General features: G+C 41.7%; 1 protein-coding gene across 2 annotated transcripts in view; it reads right to left on the bottom strand.

The window, feature by feature from the left end:
• Positions 1-3,772: 3,772 nt before the first annotated feature.
• Positions 3,773-21,162, bottom strand: part of TFCP2L1 (transcription factor CP2 like 1) — a 38,130-nt gene continuing 20,740 nt past the window's right edge. Inside the window, exons 5-15 of one of the 2 annotated variants that reach the window (XM_054209599.1) lie at positions 20,930-21,036; positions 20,168-20,320; positions 18,887-18,997; positions 17,056-17,147; positions 15,625-15,673; positions 15,435-15,528; positions 14,459-14,549; positions 13,656-13,756; positions 12,513-12,655; positions 10,462-10,513; positions 3,773-10,011 (exon numbers count right to left, since the gene is read on the bottom strand). In XM_054209599.1, coding sequence (XP_054065574.1) covers positions 9,974-10,011; positions 10,462-10,513; positions 12,513-12,655; positions 13,656-13,756; positions 14,459-14,549; positions 15,435-15,528; positions 15,625-15,673; positions 17,056-17,147; positions 18,887-18,997; positions 20,168-20,320; positions 20,930-21,036 — 1,031 coding nt within the window. In that variant the 3' untranslated portion in view covers positions 3,773-9,973. The remainder of the gene's footprint in view (positions 10,012-10,461; positions 10,514-12,512; positions 12,656-13,655; positions 13,757-14,458; positions 14,550-15,434; positions 15,529-15,624; positions 15,674-17,055; positions 17,148-18,886; positions 18,998-20,167; positions 20,321-20,929; positions 21,037-21,162) is intronic. The other variant, XM_054209598.1, reaches the window with a different exon arrangement.

Below are 21,162 nucleotides of genomic sequence, written 5' to 3'. Positions count from 1 at the left end.
ACTATGGCTGCTCAAGAAACAAAAGTTGTGGCCACATAAGCACCGCCATGAAATGAGGTAAATCTGTTGGAAAAAAAGGAAACTGTGGGCGGTTCTGGAATAATTTTGCCCGGGACAATGTTCTTTGTCCTCAGGACAGCTGTGCTGAAGCACGCACTTGGCTTAACGTATGTGACCTCCATACTTTCGCGCTGAGCTTTCCTTTCCCGTGCTGCTCCAGCCACGCAGCCTCAGCCACATTTTTCTTCCTTCATAAGGGCATACACTCATTTTTTCTCAATTTTCCCCTGATTTTACTACCCCAGGTTAAACTGTTAGGTGATGTCACGGAGATCTTAATTCCCAAAGTGGCACCAACCATCCAGAAACTCTTTCTTCTGGGAGATGCTGAGCTTTGAAAACGTTTTCATGAAGAAATTCCTCCTAGTGTTGCATTTACTTGAGTCTATCTAACATAATATTTCCAGCATGTCTCCTCTCTAAAGCAGAGTCTTAACTTCAGCATTTATTAAAATTTTCACCCTTGGAAAATGATTTCTCAGTCACTAATGTGCTCAGCTAATTTTGGATTCCTGCTAATCAATCTTTTTTCCAGCTCTATCATACTTTCTTATGATTTAATATCTGTGAAATCAGAACGGAGGCATTTAGCGCTGTTTGCAACAGTAAAAAATAGAAGATTTTAGGATTAGAAAAATATATAGCAAAAGAAAAAAAGTGCCTATATTTTCATAATGAGAAATACCTTTAACACATCTCTCAGGCACCCTCTGGGGTAAAAAAGGATAAATCAGAGCCCTGTGCCTCCATGTCCACAGCAGGGAGCAGGCAGATGCTGGTTTACAAGTCCCAGTGATCTGGTACTCCGAGATCACTCATCACCAGACAGGGGAGGAAGGGCGACCACACTTTATTGAAGGTGGTGGTCTACCATCTTTTACTGCTTCATCACATTTATTTAAAACGTTATTTTCTTCCAGCTTTCTGTTTGTTGTCCTTACTCAACTGTCTCCAAAGGGGATTTTATCTGTTGCTATAATTTACCAGCATAGCACAACATTGAGTGTAGAGCCTGAGTCGCATCACTGCTCTCCAGGAAATGGGAGGAAGGACATTATTTTTTTTGTGATGAGCCAAGACAGGCACTACAGCCCATTGTGCTCTCCTAGGCAGACTCCTAAGGCACGTGGCATCTTAGTTGCCTCCTGAAATGTGAGAGGCTGGTGCACCCCAAAGCCCAGTGGCTGCCCTGCCTCCCTGGGCCACACGTCTCCGGGAGCAGAGAAGTCTACACTTGTCTGAAACTCCAGTTTGATTGGGACAACCAGCCTCTGATGTAATACACTAAAAAAAAAAAATAATTTAATTATTGCAGTGTCAAATCTTTCCTACTCAGGTAAGCCTGGAAGCATTTAGCTTCTTTACAGAGAGAGTAGTATGAGGGATGTTATTTCCCTGCCTGCTCCATAGTTGCAACTAATCCTTTTAACTGAAAGACCCCCACTGTGTTTTTTTTTAAATTGGAAAATTAATTTTAAAATGTTTGCCTGCTGTTGAGGATTTAGATGAGATTAGGCCAACTCCTTGGCTAAGCAGCCCCAGTCTTAGGTCTTGGCCCTCCTCACTCCTGTAAACCTCTTTTCAGCTCTTGTGCAGTTTTAATTACAGCTGCAGCTGACTTCTGGACGTCTTTTCCTTATAAGCTTCTCTTGGTGTGTTTCCCACAGAAATTAAATTGTGCAGCATTACCCCTTTCCCCGTCTTTGAACCCCTTTTATTAGGCAATTTCAGATAAACAACCTTCCTGCTTGCATTTACCAATCCCTGCCAGCTCATGGGTGAGGCTTACGGGAGAAGAGGGTTAATTTTGCACGGAGCTCAGTGGGAATGACCCATGCACACGATGCTCACTCAGCACCCCATGCCCGGGGGGCTCAGGGAGAGATTCACCTGTGTCCTCAAGGGCCCAGGGACGGCCCCTGCAGCCAGAAGGGCTCATACAGCCACCAAGCACTGTCTGCCAGGAGCCTCATGCTCTCAGCTCCCTCCGGCCCGTCCTGGAGAGCCCAAATGCCAGCCTTGAACCCCCGAGTACCTACCAGCATCCTGCCATCACAGCACAACCTGCTCAGCTCCCCTGCTGCTGCCTGCAAGAGGACTTGAGCCTATGCTGAAGCTGAACAAGTGCTGAATCCCAGCAGCCCTGTGGGACATGATGCTTCCTAACCATGCATGGAGCAGTTGAACACTTGAACACTTCACCATATTGGGCTTCAGATAGCTTGATTTTTACCTCTGGTGAAACTTTAAGCTAAAAGAAACTAGGGTAGACAGTCCCTTTCCTCTTCTCAGAGAGGCCTGAGTCACCAGTAAGGGAAAAATAATCAATTCTCATCTATCTTCCTTGAGAAATGCTGTCTGTGCCTTTATACTTTGCATATGAACTGAGACATACATGAACACATGCTGCATTTTCTAGTTTTGTGATTCAAATACTTCTTTAAGAAAAGAAAGGAGGTGAAATTGCTCTTGAGGTCAAATGGATCTTGGAAGAAGCTGCTCACTTTCCAGCTTTCAAACTGTCTGCAGTTCGAAATTTGGATTAAGACGCACCCTTACATGGTAGTATATCCATTCCCTCTTCTTCGCCTTAACGTGAAATTTGGCTGCTGGAAGATAATATTTGCAAATTGGGCTCCATCTTCTCCAACTGGAAAATGATACCGAACATCTATCAATCTCCTGAACATGTATGTTGTTATAGAATCATGGAAGAGTTTGGGTTGGAAGGGACATTTAAAGGCCATCTAGTCCAACCCCCTGCAATGAGCAGGGACATCCTCAACTAGATCAGGTTGCTCAGAGCCCCGTCCGACCTGATCTTGAACATTTCCAGTGGTGGGCCATCTACCACCTCTCTGTGCAACCTGTGCCAGTGTTTCACCACCCTTGTAGAAAATTTCTTCCTTATAGCTAGTCTAAATCTTCCCTCTTTTAATTTAAAGCTATTACCCCTTGTCCTATTGCAACAGATCCTGCTAAAAAGTTTAGCCCCATCTTTCCTGTAGGTCCCCTTTAAGTACTGAAAGGCCGCAACAAAGTCTCCCCAGAGCCTTCTCTTCTCCAGGCTGAACAACCCCAATTCTCTCAGCTTGTCCACATCAGAGAGGTGTTCCAGCCCCCTGATCACTTTTGTGGTCCTCCTCTGGACCCACTCCAACATGTCTATGTCCACATCCATTAGATCTACGTCTTAACTCTTGGAGGATACTGAAGTGTTCCCAGCCAAACCATTGGACCACTTCCAAACCTCACTGCCTCTTCTCCAGTGCGTATCTAATAACAGCTGCTAAATAGGGCAGAGCATTGCTACCAGGAAGGACTTTTTGCTCATCTCTGATGTCACTGAGGACCAGGCTCTGAAACACCTGTATCCTCTGAGCATTGCAAGAGCAAAGACAGCTGTCATCTAACACAGCTTGTGCTGTCACTGAAGTATACGCCATTGTCACAGCTTCTGTAAGAATTAGGCATTTCTATTCATGCCTTGACCTGATTAAACATGAACTGGTCACTGCATTATGCTGCTGAGAAGCTAAATCAGTCCCAACATCAAGAAAACGCTGCAGGACATTTGTCTGCAGCTGATGTTCTGTCACCAGCACTTGGCAAACTCCAGTCCCACTGATTTTGAGAGGGTGCCCAGCACCTTACAGCTGCACGCCAAGGAGCAGCCGATGCCAAGGCTCTCCTGAGCCCAACCACACCAAGCAAAGCAGAGACAAAACCCGTGCTTCTTACAAATAGGTTTATTTGCATTTTGACTGGAGCACAGATTCTAGATACAGATTTCTTCTGCACAACAGTACAAGAGCCAGTGCAAAATATGCGTTTTTTATTATTATTATTCATGTACAAAAAAAAAAAAAACAACCAACCCAAAAACCAACAAACGAAAAGACAAAGAGTGTGGCAGTATTTACTCACAACTGGTACGCCTCAGCCTCCAATTGACCCACCTCCACTCGCCCTCGCCCGTCACACTGACTTCGTGATCGGCATGGCCTGTCTCGAACGGCTGCATTGTCAGTGAAGAGAGGTAACTCCCCTAGCCCTTTGAAAGACAAACACTCACCCCAAGCAAACTGGGACAACAGCAGGCTACTTAAAAAAGTTGGACGCACCAGCTACTCACCAACGCGTCCCCCCGACAGGGAGCAGAGCATTTTGAGGGAATGGAAAAAAAAAAAAAAAAAAAAAGGAAAGAAAAAAAAGCTACAAATCGGAAATGCACAAAAAATTAGGCACCAGCTTAACCCATTTTTTTTTTTTAAACAGAAGCAAGGATGTTAAGATACACCTCCAGTCTGTCTTTTCCTATTCACCCACAGTACTGATGATCAAGGCCAAAAAAAACACTCCCCACTTTGAGTATCCTGTGCTGTCAAACAGATTTATAATCTTCAGAAAGTATTTCTACTAGTAGCATAAAGTTAAACCATTTCATAACTGGAGGAGAAAGAGAAGCTACAGTCTGAATACAAGCATTTCTTTAAGAATAGCCAAAACCAAAAGCAAACAAAAAAAGCCTGTCCCAGTCGTCCACCAGATGATAGAATTACAGCCAATGCTTAAGCAATACAACATCAAGCTAGGAAAGTCATCATATGGTTGTTCTGCTTAGGGAGTAGCTCTTACTAGTTTACAAAGCATTGGGCAAACTATTTCTCTTTAACTAATTTTCAGAAGCTGCAACATAGAACTGCAGTGTTAGTGCAAGAATATGCTCATCTGCACCAAGGCCTGGGGTTTATATTGCAGAAATTCCTCAAGTTTACACCCCTCCACGTGTACCATGTCCAAATCACCTACAGTCGTTATTATGGACTTTCATCAAATTCACACCCCTCCATGTGTACCGTGTCCAAATCACCTACTGTCGTTATTATGGACTTTTACATCTCTACCCAAGGAACAGCTGGGTTTCAAAGCTTGATCAACCAGAGTCTTTTACATTGAACTGCAATTAAACAAAGCAGAGTACCAGTTAAAGCCAAAGAACACAAGTACTCAGCACATATATGTTTTGATAAAGTACCGTATGTATGTGTGTATATATACGCATAATATGTATATGTTACATTATAAGGAGAGTGCCATTCAGGACTTCACAACTGCAAGAATCCTTTTACCACCTGCAAATTTTGAAACTTCAGCCCATTAAATTTCACACCAAGACAATGAGAACTCCAATATTTGCTAGATTGAATTATCATTTCTATTTTAGCCAATTAACCAAGCAGGGCCAGCCGAAAGAACGGGAGCTTTAATTTCAATAACACCAGCTCTGCCACCTCAGGCAGATGGCACAAATTTCTGTCACCAGATTATTTGCCCCTTCCCTGCTCTGCAGTTGTGTATCATGGACATTTCTATGAGTTCTCAGACCATCACCAGAGTCGTACTAACTGATCTGTATCAATTTACTCAGTTGCCAGAGAAGATGCCACAATTTATGAAATAATTTCAAGCAGCCTGTACAGTTCTGACAAGAACCTAGCAGTACTGGCTGGAGTCATATTGGTTTTAATCATGTAGTGGTTCTGCCTTCTCATCCCCAGCAAGCCCACTTCTTCTCATAGTGGCTGTCACCATACATACAACCTAAGAGCCAGACAGTTTGGGATACCATACAATTCATTGCAATCCTAAAACCCAGAGCTTATAAAGGTCTGCTGTACAAATTTCACATATAGAGCTGAAAGTCTCATTTAAATCACTTTGAGCGAGAGGTTTCCTTTGTTACTTTTTTAAAAAGAAACAGGAGCAACAACAACAACAAAGGCAAGAATAAACGTAACAGGCTCTTAAGAGCAAAGTAAATGCAAAACGCTTTTGGATATTTAGATGAGGGGTAGCTACTCATCTCCCTCGCCCTTAGCCTATCTAGAATTTAGATATCTAGCCCAGATAGGTAATTATTTGCACTTCCTCCAGGTTTCAGGAGACAAAAGCTTCCTTCTGGAGGCTATCACAACCTCAAATAGGGCAAATGAGTCCGTCCAAGGATGGCAGACCTTCTGTAACCACAGGGAGAGTCTAAGTGGTTAGCTAGATTACCTGCCACTTACATAGGTGAGACAAGTCTCTCTCTCACCCTTCACGTAAGCCATTAATGTGAATCCTGAAGACTTTGCTTGGTTCCTGCATGGACAAACTCACCAACTTCAACAGGGCAAGGTTCTGCTTTTGTGGTTTTGGGAGACAGAGGGGAAGGTTGGATGGCCAACCAATCTCACACCAACGTTGCCCTGACCACTAGCATTAGCCGCTCAGCCACAATGGTGCATGGCCAGTTTGCCCACGTACAACCACCCGTTGGTTACGCACCATCAGGCAACAAGGGCAAAGGGCGCAACATGTTTTCCTAACACCCAGAGACGCATCTCAGTCTACACCTTCCTCAAGGGGGACAGTGGAGGGGGAGCTGCTGATCTCCTCTCTATGGCGACCAGCAGTAGGATACAAGGAAAGTGAATGAAGTTGCACCAGGGCAAGTTCAGACTGGACATTAGTAAAGGTTCTTCACCAAGATGGTGGTTGGTCACTGGAACAGGCTCCCCAGGAAAGTGGTCCTGGCACAAAGCCTGTCAGAGTCTGAACAACGCTCTTACTCATATGGTTTAGCTTTAGGTAGTCCTGTGAGGAGTGGGGAGTTGGACTCAATGATCCTTATGTGTCCCTTCCAACTCGAGATATTCTATGATTCTAAGTTGAAGCAACTTGGAATTCTCCTAGACACCAAACTAGCTGCCCTGCATCTTCATGGGCGTGTATGTTACCAAGCACAATCCTTCAAATTTCTGCTAGAACTAGAGAGGTTCAACAAGGTCTAGAACTACTCTGTCAGGTAAGCATAGACCTTACACACACATTAAAGTTATACAGCTTTACAAACAGGCTAACATAGATAGAACAGTAGAGCCCACCCAGTAGGACAATATTTATAATCTATGCAATTATTTACTCTGGTATACCTTCTTACAGCATGGAAAGGAAAACAAGGTATATCGTCAAATTCACCCTCTACAAGTATAAAATTATTTTATTTTTAAAAATCTAAATATAACGAGTTGGAGAGTTATTTTTATTCAAAATTAATCAAGCAATTGCTACTGAAACACTACTGAAGTTCTGCCTATAATTCCTTATGGGCAAGATTTGTTTTTTAAATAATCAAGTTTCGTTGTTGTTTTTTTTTTTCTAAATAAGCAAACAGTTCTTATTCCCTAACTCTGGGAGGAAAGCTACCTCTAGCCTTTCTTCACATTGCTGTGTTTCAGTATTGCTGTGCCCCCTGGCTATCATGTGTAAGTGGATACAGCACAGGCCACGCTCCTGGCAACTTCAAGGTCTTTTTTAAACCCTTCTCATCAGGTCAGACTCACCTCTCCGAGTTGCATACCAACAACAGCCACACCAGATATTAGGCCAGTATTACAAAACAAGATGAAAAAGCACAGCCAACGTACATCTTCCAAAGACCTTCCACTAAATAAACCAAACAGCTCACGATACGCGGGGGCACATTGGTCCCACCTACTCACAAAACCGGCTGGAATTTATTCCCTTTTCGGAAGGCAGCTGTAACTGTGTGGCCACAAACGGGATGCCTCAGTGCCCAGGGCTTCCCAGCTGCCCCCCTCTACATGCACACCAGTGCAAAGCAGGCTGCAGAACCAGGGAGGCGACACAGGGACCAAGGCTGAGTGGAGCTTGGCATGGCCTCACCTTCCTCTCAAAAAGATAGCGTTTCCTATTCTCCACAAAAGGCATATCTTCCCCCAAAGCTCCCCCCAGCCCCTCTGTCTGACCTCCCTCGCTCTAGGAGACCATGTACACAACCTGGTTCTCAACCAAGAAACCTCAAGCTCCTCCATGTCATGGGGAGGAATCAACACGCCCCAAAGCCTGGGTATCCTTTTTGGAGAAACACTACAATTCATGGAGCATCCAAGACAGCCAGTTGAGGAAGATCGTGCCTAAGTAGGCAATGTTACTCAATTAGCTGAGTTGGCTGAAGGTTTTCCCATTGTAACACGATTTTTCTATTCTAGTATTATTTTTGGTGTAAAAAAAAAAAAAAAAAAAAATCAGTGGGGATGGGTGGGTTTTTTTGTGCAAAACTTGATGCTTTTAATGAAAAAAAGGTTGCTTTTCTCAATATTTTGCTTTTCATTTCTTTTGGGAAAACTTGAAACACATCGTTTTTGTCAGAAAAATATCAGTCCGTGTCTGTCTGAATTCCTCCCGTGTCAGCTGGGAGCTGTAATTCACAGGCTCCATGTCCTCTTCTTTCCCAGAAGGCTGGGCTCCTGGGCACCCCTCCAGCCTTCATGACGCATTCCCCCTTTGACTAGCCCACGGTAAGAGCATCATGGGATCTGTAACCCAGCCAAAGAGCTGGGCCCCAAGGGAGACACGGCGCACAAGGCACTTGAATGGTAATTTCTGAGGTCTGCAACAGTAGCTCAAACTGATGCTGCTTTAAGGGCCAAATGGATTTAATTAAACGTTTCCATTTCAAAAGGCTAGAACATTTTATTCAGCATTTTCCAGCTGACAATTTCGCATTTTTTGAAAAATTTCCATTCCAAGAAAATTTTTGGTATTTCATCTTTCCATCTCAATTCAGGATGAAATTAAATTTGATGCTATATGGACATTCGGTTTGGGAAACAGCCTTATTAATTAGCCTCCAACAGTGAAATGACTCCATACATGCAAGAAGGGTGTGATCCAGTTTGCCTTTGACATCCGTGGAAGCCACTTTTTCAGCTTAGTGGAGCCTGGATGGTGTCCCAAAAAGACCAAGGGAGGGTGGAGTTGACCATAGTTGCAGATATTTGAAACAGAAGTCAAAAGTGAAACAGCAAGAATATAAGAAGCAGCAACTATGATCCATTACCTCGACTCAATCAAAATTCAGTTTTACTTACTTCAGTGAGCAACAGGAGGAAAAATCATTAAGATCATAACCTAATTCCCAGTTACAGTAAAGACAGCGGTTAATCAATGCTTTGCAGAGTAGAATAAATCCATAGTATGAATTTGTCATGAGCTCTGTAACTTTTCAATGTTCAAAATATTTCCTCAGAAAACCTTCATATACTCCATACTCAAGGAGACTATTCTAAAGCTGAAGATATCATATGGTACTGAACTGCTTGCCTCTGGTTGTCTGTTCCTCCCTGAACCCCGCAAAATTGTTCTGTTGGATTGGTATTACAGAAGCTCTATCAGGATGGACCGAGGTCTCTGGACTTTGAGCACATCTACAGATGGAAAGCAGCTAAGTGTGGGCTTCCAGGGCTGACACTCTGTGTGAGGACTGGACACCAAATCCATGCTCTGCATCGCCCAGTCTGGTTTCAGATGAAGCCCCGAGCCTTCCACCTCAAAGAGTAAAAGAGGAGCCCCAGGGAGCCTATGTCCATCAGCAACAGGGTGTGTGTTGAAAGCAAGAGAGCACTCAGAACAGTAAATAAATCAATTCACCCAACCATGAGGGGTCTACAGAATTGGGTTTTGTTTATCTTTCATTTCCCTTTAGTAGAAAGCAGATGTTTTTAAGTAATAAGCAGAAACCTCGACAATTTTTAAGACTGAAGAGGAAGGGAGGGAGGAAGAAACATGTACAAGCTTTGAGGATGTTCTCAGCTCCAGCTTCAAAAAAAACAAAACCCCAAAACAACAAAAAAAAAAAAACAAAACAACCAAACAAAACAAAAACAAAACCACACACCACCAAAAATGTATATCTGTAAAAGCAACTTTTTCCTTAAGCTGTTTGGTAATTCTTAGTTCATAGGAGCATTTTATCCAGAAGGTTCTTCATGTTTCCAGTCTAGGTTGTAGCAATCTCAGTGAGGCACTAAATTTTAGGCTGTTAAAGTCTTTCTGTGCAGCACGGTCATTTTAAAATGATGTGGTATCCATCATTGCTTTCAGCTGTAACAAAGAAATGCAAAGCATTTTTTCATTGCTTTTAGAAAACAGCACAGACACAGAACTCCAGATTTTCTTCTTAGGTAGTTTGCAATAGTTTGTACTCTTGTTCCACAACCCATTCACAAAAGTTAATATTGAACATCTAGGTGAAAATATTTACATAAAGAAATACAACATACTAACTGTCATCTTTTATCATTTTACTAGAAGGTTTTCTCCTTGTTTATGTCAGTGTTATCAATGGATTTATGAAAATTTTATTACAGGGTAGCTGAGATGAAAGCAGAGATCAGTCTATCATAGTGTAAAGTTGATGCAACACCTTGACTTACACCAAATTAGATTACTTATCTTTTCAGGATAACAGCACTGTGTTTGTGATAACGTTTAGTGCAATTGAGGGGAGAAATTATCTTTAGAACTACATGTAATAGTGGCAGCAATACATACCTTTTAATGTGCTGATAACAAAACAAGATTCATCTTGGAAGTTTTGCACCATCTGAAGGGCAGGAGGAAAGAAGCCAACACACAATATTTTTAGCAATTTAATTCAAGAGGAGAGTTATCAAACAACATTTGGTGTCTAGTCCTACACAGTCCTGAGTAACCCTGCCCGTAAGATTATTAAAGTACATGACTGATTAATTAAGGTCCTTGCAGCTGCTAATGTGCTTAAGAGAAGCTTATACTAAAGTGCTTGCCTGGTACTGATCTGCCTTGTTCACCATTTTACCACCCTCTTTGCAGTTCTTGATACCACACCACCTAGTCTATTAAAAAGCATGCTCTTAATTGCTTTCAATGAAGCTATGCCAGTTTAGACTGGATGAAGGCAGCCCTCCTAAAAATCTAATAATGGTAAGACACGTTCAGCTGAACCATGAAGCTCAGCCGAGCTTACATTAGCGTCTGGGATAATATCTAGAGCTGGTCATCCCTGAGCAACAGGGTCCTTGCTGAATAAAGTCATCTCGGCAGAGTCCACCTGCTTATTTTGACCAGACGTTAGTGTATAGATGCTGTGCTTGCAGGCATAATTTACCTCTTCGTATTCTGTCAAGGCAAAGGAATCTTAATGAAACTGCTATGAGAGACAAGGCAGATCATGGGAAGCAAGATCAGTATCTAAAGTTATTTGAGTTATTCATGAGAAACAACTAGATTTTCAGAACACATGTAGGTTCTGTGAGGCCCCTAATTAAAGAGGTGAGTTAAGAGATTCAGCTGACTTCAGATCCAATCTGAAACGGCCATGGAAGGTTTGTGCTTAGTCAATGCTTCCTCCCATCTTAGAGCAGCTGTGGGGGACAGAGGAGGTGAATTACCTTCAGAAGGTCTCTCCTACAGCTGGAGTAGAAGCTGTGTGGGAGACAGGGGAGGTGACCAGAAACTTTCTGATCAGCTCAGAAAAATCTAGCTTTACACAAAAACCTTGTCCTAGCTATTGAATATCATTCAAGTAGAGCACTTTCCAGCTGTAAATTCTGACACCAAACATTCTTTTCAACTTAGTTTAATCTCCCTATTCTCTTTTGGGTTTAACATCCACCCCCTGCTCCCGCAAATCAGACTTCACTGGCCAGCCTGTGTGTCTGTGCCTAATGATGCTTGAAGTACATTCATAGAGTGCCTCACTCTTGCCACTATAGTACTAGAACAAGAAAAAAAATTATAAAAAAAGTAATAGACATTGTTAATAATTGACTTAAATAAATACTTAAAGCCTTATACCCAAGCTGGTTCGGGCAATTCCCCTACCAAGAGTTGCCTCCAAGCGCTTTACATCCATAAAGCATCAAGGTTTCAGATTTAATCAGGCTGAAATAGCAAGGAGACTTTAGGAATAAGCATGACAGCCTTCAATTTAGGCTCCAGTTGAGACCTACGCTCTGCTTCATTTGTTTTAACAATGTTTCTTATAAATGAATGAGTAAGTAATTTGGGGGGGGGGAAGAGGAAGAAGGGCAACTCACTATTAACCTGCAAGTTAATGGAATGGACTCAATTAAGCCATCATATAATGGGACACAAACAGCTAGCAGAGGTCCATGAAATCATAGCGCGCACTTACACAGCACTGACTCTGACCCACTGGCTGTAATCACTGTCCAAGATCTAAGATTAATTGACTTAAAAATTTTCAAACTTGCCTTCTTCAGGAAACTTTCCTATTCAGTTTTAAGAGTTCTTACTTTAGATCCTCACTTCAGAATTTTTTTCAGTAACCAATGTGAAAAGGAAATGGCTAATTTTGTTGTGTATTGTTTTGCTTTCAAAAAAAACCAAACCAAACCACCCTCTTCTACAAAGCAAAGATCTTAAAACCACACCAAAATCAATGGTATGCATGAATGATTTGCTTTAAGTATTTGCTTTAAGTTGTTGGGATTAGTAACTTTGCTTCCTTGAAGATTCATTCCATAATTTAAAAGGTCGTTCTAACTTCAGAAGTCAGACAACCGTTACAGCCCCGGGAAGAGTTTGCCTTAACCCCTTACCTCATTGCTCACTAACACGTGGATCCCTGTGGGTCCCTGCCGATAGATTCGGTTTATCTGCTGTGGAGAAATGCTGTACAAGTTTGCAATCTTTTCAATTAATTCCAGCGTGGTCAATTCTTCCAAGAAGATTGCATGATATACTGCAACAAGTTGAAAGTAATTACAGAATTACAGAGTAATTACAGAATAGCAACTACAGATTGCACCAAGATGCTCAATATCAGCAACCAAACGGGTTTAAGACCAATGTTCAAATCTTGACAGTAAGCAGACAAGCTTAGTACCTTTAAAGCATCCCCCAAATATCCAGCGTGATGATTTGTAGAAAAATACCCAGTTATTTGGATGTAGTGGGCAAATAAAGCACAGGTCACTTTTGCCCAGAAGAAAACACAGGGACTAATGACAACTTGTGTCATGAGGCACTAAAAAACCCCTCTACTAAAGATGTTAAAATTTTTGGATGATCTACTTCACTGATTTTGACGTTTTAAAGTAGTTCCAATTAAGCAGTAAAACACATGATATGATGTAACTTAAAAGTAGGATTTTATTAGATTTTATCCCGCTACCCCATAGATACAAACTAAAGACTACAATGTATCAAATAACTGTAGATGTCAGTTTTATTTTTTTAAATCCTATCCAAATGGTAGAAACAACCAGGTAGAAAAGTTGTGCCTGGTTAATGCTACGCACAAGAACTAAGGACAATCTCTATTCTCATTTGATTGTACATCATGTCATCAGGGAACAGCGAGTCCCCAAAAGTTTTGAATTTCCAAGAATTAGAATCTCACTTTAAAGATATACAAACCTTCCATTTCCCAGAATATTTTCAAACAAGCCGTATCTAAAGCAAATTGTGGATGGGAAGATAGTTTTTAATGCTATGTTCCCTATTAAGAACTGAATAGAGACTTCCCTGTGGTATTCTGCAGATGGCTTGTAAGCTGGGTCTGTTCCCCAGGCAGATGCTAAAAGTTGGATCCTGTAGCCCTGAAACTAACCTAAGCATCAGAATTGGGACAAACAGGACCTCTTTAAACATGCAGGACACCAAGCTGTCCCACGCAGGAGCTCAGGCATACAGCAGCATTCTCACCAGGTAAGTGTTTAACAAAATCCATAAAAACTTACCACAAAGACTGCCGTCTCCATTTTCTCGTTTTTGGTGGAGATGGGACCTGTTTTGCTCTGGTTCTTGGCAGACATAAATTGTCATCTTGGGCCTTACATTTCTATGGATTATTAAAAAACAGTATTAAAAAAAATAATTAGGTGATCTAAAATTGTTCCAGTCATCTAGCAAACACCGAGAGATGAAATCATTCAGGCTGTGCATGAATAACCAACTAAGGGATAGTCTTGATGCTGGTGACTAGATGTCTCAGGAGGTCTAGTAAGAGCCCCCTGGGAGGTGGTGGTACAGTGCAGAGCACCTTAATCTCTTCAGAATCAGATAAGAATAAATAGTTTTCAGCACTTGCCAAGCAGCTCATCATACTTGCCTTTACTGATTTGAATCCTGCCCAGCTGGAGAATTTATGATGTTATTGCAATAAAAGAAAGTTTAAGAATCATTTGAGGCTCCAGGGGTTGGTTGGTTGGTTGGTTTGTTACCTGTGATGGAGATGCAACACAGGATATTGTAGGCTGTATTCTCATATCAAGCGGATGGAAGCTATCAGCTGGTAGCAAATAAACCACTGGAGATACACATTATGCTGCTTCATTTCTAACTCAGGTGTGAGTTCAGCAACATTTCTGAGCTGTGCTTGGATTTGAATACCATCATGATCTCCAGCCTCGGAGGTGACCTCTCTGAAGTGTTAAAAGGAGGTCTAAATGCCACAGCTCCAAGACTAACTTCTAGTTAACGCTGAAATTATCAAGGGATGCTGCCATAACAAAAAAAAAAATAGGAAGGAAGAAGTACAAACCTTCCTTTGATTGCATTAAAGAGCCGAATTCCATCAGCAGGCCCACAGATTTGAACAAAATCTTCTTTGGACATCTTCAGTAAGTCAGCACCTACATATTTCAAATTGATTTTTTTTCAGAAGTTAGGCAAATCTTAGCTTTCAAATTGCATGTACGGGCAGTGGGAAAGGGCAGGGGGAGAGAATCCACAAAGCTAAATCAGACAGATTTGCCTAGAGAAGGTGTGAATTCAGAGAGATGGACACTGCAAATCATTCATTGTGAAACAGAGAGCTAGAAGCTGCCAAAAGAGCAGTGCTGCACTGGAAGATATTCTAGCCAACTCAGAGACAAGCTAGATATTTAACATTGGCCATTAAATGGCCCAATTTTCTCTGTCATGTTCACCAGGTTATTTAATCACGTTGCAAGTCTGAGAGAGGCTCCTCAAGGTTTCAACATCTTTAGCAATTCCCCCTTCCACCATCTTACTGCTCTGCACAACTACCTAATGGAAGGGTACAGTGGAGGTGGAGCTGCAGATGGAGCCAGACTCTTCTCAAAGGTGCACAGGGACAGGATGAGAGGCAGCAGACAGAAGATGAGAAACATCGATTAAGTATAAGGAAAAACTTTTTCACTGTGAGAGTAGTCAAGTATTTGAAGGGGTTGCTCAGAGAAACTGTGGAACTTCCAACCTTGGAGATATTCAAACGCAACTGCACAAGGCCCTAGACTTGCTTCAAGCAGGGGTTGCACCCAATGAACTCAAGAAGTCCCTTCCATCTTAGCTTATTCTCTTCTGTCTTCACTTACTCTATATTTCTACAAAATGTTTTGCCAAATGCTAACTAAACTAAGAACAAAAGAACAACCACACTGGACCAAACCAGGGATCCCACCAACAGTGGCCAGCAGCAGATGCTATTGATATGAAGCATGAGCGGCACTTAGAAAAGGGAATAAAGACAAAATAATTGAATGGTTTAAACTCACCCGAAAAACTTGAGAAGAGTCTACAGAACGGAGAGAACCTATTACGATGAAGCCACTGCTGGGCATCTTGAATAGAAGCAGAAGGAAGGAGATGCTACATTGCAAAAAGAATAAGAAGGTCTTGAAATGAACTGTTCACCAGTGTCCTAAAAAAGAAAAGCACCACATTAACATGATCTCAAGTACTTACATCATTGCTGGGAGGCAGGAGCTCCACTTGGTGGGTTGGAGAACTGTTGCTAAAAAAAATTATGTAAAGTTGGAAGAGAAAAAACATATTATTTTAAATTTTACATTGCAATGTCCATCCTCTTCCCCCTCCTCCATTTGATTCAACTGTCACAAGTTACATACCAACTTTGCTTCTCTCTCATATTTTGAAAAAGATGTCCAAAATCTGGACCAAGAAAGGAAAAAAATAAAATATCTCTATTTGAGCCCTTTGTTGGTCATTTGAGATCCTACTCACTGAGAGAAAAACCTCAGTTTACTGACCTCATTCAAACTTTTCCATACAGGTGACTCACTAATGAGACACCATCTAAGCACGGAAGTTGTGACCTACAGGGTGGTGAACTCAAATCCCCTAACTAAATTCACTGTCTTATAATGATTTTTCACAAAAATTGAATAAAGGACCTTATAATTCAAACCTGGTGTTATCTTAAACATAGTAAATTGCAATTTAACTATATTACACAAAAACACATTTCTACTAAATCCTGCTAAAACATAGACAGGACTTCAACATGTCAAAGATTTTCCCCAAAAGTTAATAATCTACCACTGGAAGAAAATGCTCAACAGATCTCTCCGCAAACACCAATTTTTGTCTTTTCAGTGTTTGTCCTTATTCACAGGTTGAGGTCGCTCATTGAGAATTTGTGATACAACATTGACTCATTAATAAGCTGTGTGGAAAGGCAACAAGGCTGCAGAGTCCTAGAGGAGGAAAACAAAGGCCTAAGCCAAATTCCTAGGGGAAAGCATGTTGCAGGGAGAACTCAGAAGTACCAAGGGACCCTGCTGTATATTTCTGTCATCAGCTATCATCTCGGGTGTTCCAGGACCACTAAAACTGTTTCTTTATGACAGCTATATTAATGAATTAACCATGCTTCCTGTTAGTCCTTTGATCTGGAATGGCTTCTCAAAACCCAAGCTGTTTGCCCCAGAGAGGATTTCATTACACCCCATTCAACTGGGAATTCAGCACCCCAAACTACCTCAAAACAGAAAGAAATACCAACTCTGAAGATGTGCTGAAGGCTGAAAGCCTCTAACGCTCTTGTCAGGAGATACTGGGAATTGCTGGTACAGGACATGGTGTGTTCTCTGACCCCTACAGAAGAGTAAGAGAGCAAATTCACGGCAGAAACTGCCCTGGTGGTCCTCTGATGCTCTCCTCCCATAAGCAGTGAACATACAAATAGTACTCTGCATTACAGGGAATTCCTGGCTGGAAGATCTTAAAAGTCCATGTGGGAAATATTTCCCCCTTTCTAGGAAGGGTGGTCCTTGACCTCTTCTTCCAGGGTATGAAATGCGTGGACACACAAAGCACATGCACACAAAGGCTACCGTATCAACAGAAAAGATAAAGCATTTATTTGTTACATACCCATCTCCAAGGTTGAAGCTGTTGGGAGAACTGTTGTAGCTTGGAGATGGAGCATTGTTCATTTGATAAGGCACATCTGGCCAGGGAGAGCACTGTTGGAAGAAAGGCAGCGGGGATACTTTCATAAGGATGGAAATAAAGGATTCGATTCTCTTCTCATACCACATTCATGCTGTTGCCACGCCACTAACTTCAGCTCATCACTCCTGCTGGGAGGAGGAGACGGGCCATGGATTTTCTACCCCACTCTCCAAGCGGGCTGTCAGGGGGCCAGATTGATTCCAGTTGTGCATTCCACATTTCTCCCATTTCACAAAGCCTGTCCCCAAATAACACTGGGCCAAAGTGTGCACAGCTGTAAGTCAGAGCAACGCCAGTAAGTCAGCTCAGACTGAAGGCAGCAATGATACAGAAATACCCCTGGTCTCAATTATAAACCCCTAATTAAATCCAGGCAAGAGTGACAAATACGCTCCAGTGGCATTGCTTCAGGTTTATACCAGTGAAAGAGCAGAATTTGAACCAGCCTGTTAAAACCTCTGGCTATTAGTCAAGTTATAATGGGTATTACAGGGAGAAAAGTTAAGATAGACAAAAAGCTACTAGAAGTCTTCACAAATATAGGTCAAAGTCCATATTCCATTACAGTAGTGTAAAACCAGAGTAACCCAGCTAGAATTCGTGACTGTTCTGAATTTAAGCCACTGTAATCAGCAGGAGAAATCCAGCCCTGTGGAACCCCCCGTCACCACGAGCTCAAGAAAATGCTTTGTAGGATCCCTGTTTGCAATGATAAAAAGAAGACAAGCGTAGCTTTGGAGTTTTATCATCTCCACAAATACTAGCAAATATTTTATCATCTCCACAAGCTCTAGCAAATATTTAACTCTTTGGCAACCCACATTTCCCCATCCAATATGTCAAAGTGCATCAGAGCTCACAGGAAGAGTTTGGGATCTGCCAACTCTGTAGAATTAGGTCTGTGCACACAAGAGCCTCGTTAACAACCACCACGTTAAATTAGAAAACACGCTGGTCACTCCTGGCAACTTGAAGGAAATTGAGTGGGAGGGACTGGATCTCACAAACAGGAAGTTTATTTAAATTAAGAAAAAGCCCTCATTTTTAGAAATCCAGCAAGCCACTTAAAAAAAAAGAGAACTAAATCCTGAATCAAACAACAAAACATCCCCATAGGGAAACGAAACAGCACTTTTAAACCACTGTCTTGAGTCCCTGTTGCTTAGTAATTCTGCAGCCTGGGGTAAGCTTAAATATACATCTAAGTAATGGCAGCAAGGGGTAGAAACACACATATCTCTACACCAGATGCATCAGAATATAAGACATTCAAGATTTTCCTAGAGTACAAACCAGAATATTCTGAGATCTAGTATGTAACTGTAGCCTCAATAGGCACACCCACAGAAAAACAGATTAATAATTTAATCAGACAGCCTATTCATTTGTTCAAGTGCCCCATCTCCAACATGAGCTTTTGCCAGACAGTTCTGAAGAAAATACCTCATACAAGTGGAATCTAAGGACCATGACAAGTGCCTGACAGCGCTGTAGAAGACAGAAAACACTTCTTTTAAACCTAGGCTATTAAGGGTTGGTTTATACCTCAAAACATAAAAGACTTTGGCATCTTTTGTAAACTTCAACTGTGAGAGACATTTAATAATTTCACTCAGGTCTCAGTTTCAGTCAGATCTGGGCATACGTGTCTCCACAAGGCAATCTCCAAGGCTCAGTCAGACGGCACTTTCTCTCAAATCTATCTCCCAACATGCTGAAGTAGTATGACATGTGTCTATAAACGCTTTACCTCTGTGAGAATAGTTGTCTCATAGGAAGGCTGATACTTCTCCTTCTCTTGGGTGGTCTTCTTCTCCATTTTTTCCCTGTCAGTCTTCTGTTTTCTGTCTGCTCCTTTAGGCTATAAGCACAAGCACAAGCTTTCCCTTATGCCAAGTATTACAAGTTTGGAGACAGAGGCCAACAGATTATTATTTTTTTTCTAATCTGTTCACAAAGGTCTCCTTAAGATTTATGGAAAGTCTACATATAGAACAAGATCACATTCGCATTTTCTAGACAAAAAAAAGTTAGTCAAGCATCTCTACTGTTTCTATAACATCTATAACATTAACGCTTATTGCGATTCCAAAATAGGTTGAGCACTGTCCTGAGATTCAATACCAACTGTTTCAGACCACGAGCCCTATGAGTTACGCACTTCAACTGGTATTTGTACCATCTCTCCAGGAACAGGAGAGACACTGCTCATAGAAGCAAGCCTGGAGCAGCAGATCCTTTAAGAAAACAGGCCTATGAAAAGCTTGTTTTTAAGTGACTACGGGTCTGCCATGCCCAAATGATGAACTTCAGAGATGAACAGAATCATCTTTCTCTCCTCCAGGTAGCATGGAGAGGAACTCTGCTGCAACCAGCAAAGGGTATTCAAGATCTCAAAGTTATAATCTCACTGTTCATAAAGGATTGAATCAAAGAAACCGGAGATGCCCATTCTTGCCTAGGAGCACTAAAATACAGTGGATACCCTGAATATCATCAGTGTAATACGTTGACTCAAAATGATTTAAACCAGTAGCCTCAATATACCCAAGAAACGGGACCACATTTGACATAGTTTGCAATACACATCACCTTCACGACACAAACTAATGAGGGGCAATGCCTTCTAGACACTACTTGTCTGTATTCCACAGAAAGTTATTTTGTGCACTGATGCTGCTCCAATGGGTTTCCATTCCAACCAGTCGAGGTTTGAGTTGTTGGGAGGGTTATTATTATTATTATTATTACATCCACACAGCACAGATCTCAGTTTTTATATAGTGTTCAAGGCACAATGGACAGGCATAAGTCTTTGTGCAGCACTTGGGTCATTTGAACTTAACTAGAATTGCTGTGTAGCAAAGTCACTTTGTGTGCAAGAGCCCTGTTTAAGATCTTCAGCATACCCAGTTAAAAGTCTGTTCTTCTTTTACCCCACTATTTACATCACTCCTACGCAATTTAAAAACTGTACGTTCCTGTGTCTTTGTCTAATCCAGTTGATGACAAAGCTAAAACTACCTCATACCTTGAACACTTTGATCTGGCAGCTTGCAGAATGCAAGTGTTCTGTGTATTCACCATTTTCATTCTGCTTAAAGGTGTCGATTTGCACCCGGAAGGGCACCCCTTTCTCTCCTCCATGTTTCCGTGGAGTAAATTCTGTGCTGATGCAATGTACCTGGCAAAACAAAAGCTGCGCTCATCTCTGGAGACAGTTGGAAGCTGTGAAAATCTGAATTTCAGACTCCCCAGACTTGCAGGGTGCCTGAACATGCGGGTTTGGCTGCTCCTGAGAAACTGAGAGGCAGAAGAGTTCAAAATGTTTTAATTTTTGTTCCTCAGGACAAAACAATTAGAAGAACAAGGAGCCCAGAGAGAAGCAGGGCATCAGGAAAAGCATCCTTTGATTTAAGTAAATCCCACACACAGATTGAAAACAGACAGTTGGCATTTGGGATGAGACGCACTCACGAAAGAGGAAAGCAAGCAAAACTAACAGGTTGTGAACAGTTTCCTCCAGGCAAAGCCCATGCTTAGAAAGCAACATCCATTTTTTTTTAAAAAAGAAAATCATAGCTGTAGCAGATAGTACTCCAAAGCCAGCAAGTAGCTAGCAAGTTGGATTGGCAAGTATCCTACAAATTAATTATACATGATTGTCATTTGAGTTTGTATATTATCACTAGCATCTTTCTCTCTTCTTCATGTTCTGGCTACCTTAACTCTACACGTCTTCGTAAGATATCTCACCATTCTGTTTATCACAGGAATATCACTTCTGTCTTACCTGAATGAATGCTGAGGCTCTCTTTGATGGATCCCACAGAAATTCAACAGTGTTCAACTGTGTCGGGCTGGCTCTGGGATCCAAGATACCAACTGACAGCGGAATATCTGTAGAAGAAAACCCCTAAAATTTTAAAAATATTAAATTGAAGAAGAGAAAGCATTTCCATACAATTACAAGACGTATGTGAAAAGCCAAGCCACCAACGATATATCTATTTGGGACCTATAGTG

The sequence above is a fragment of the Rissa tridactyla genome, chromosome 7 (assembly GCF_028500815.1).
Source record: "Rissa tridactyla isolate bRisTri1 chromosome 7, bRisTri1.patW.cur.20221130, whole genome shotgun sequence".
Lineage (NCBI taxonomy): Eukaryota > Metazoa > Chordata > Aves > Charadriiformes > Laridae > Rissa > Rissa tridactyla.
Note: the sequence above shows the minus strand (reverse complement) of the source record. Positions and strands in the feature narration are given on the sequence as shown.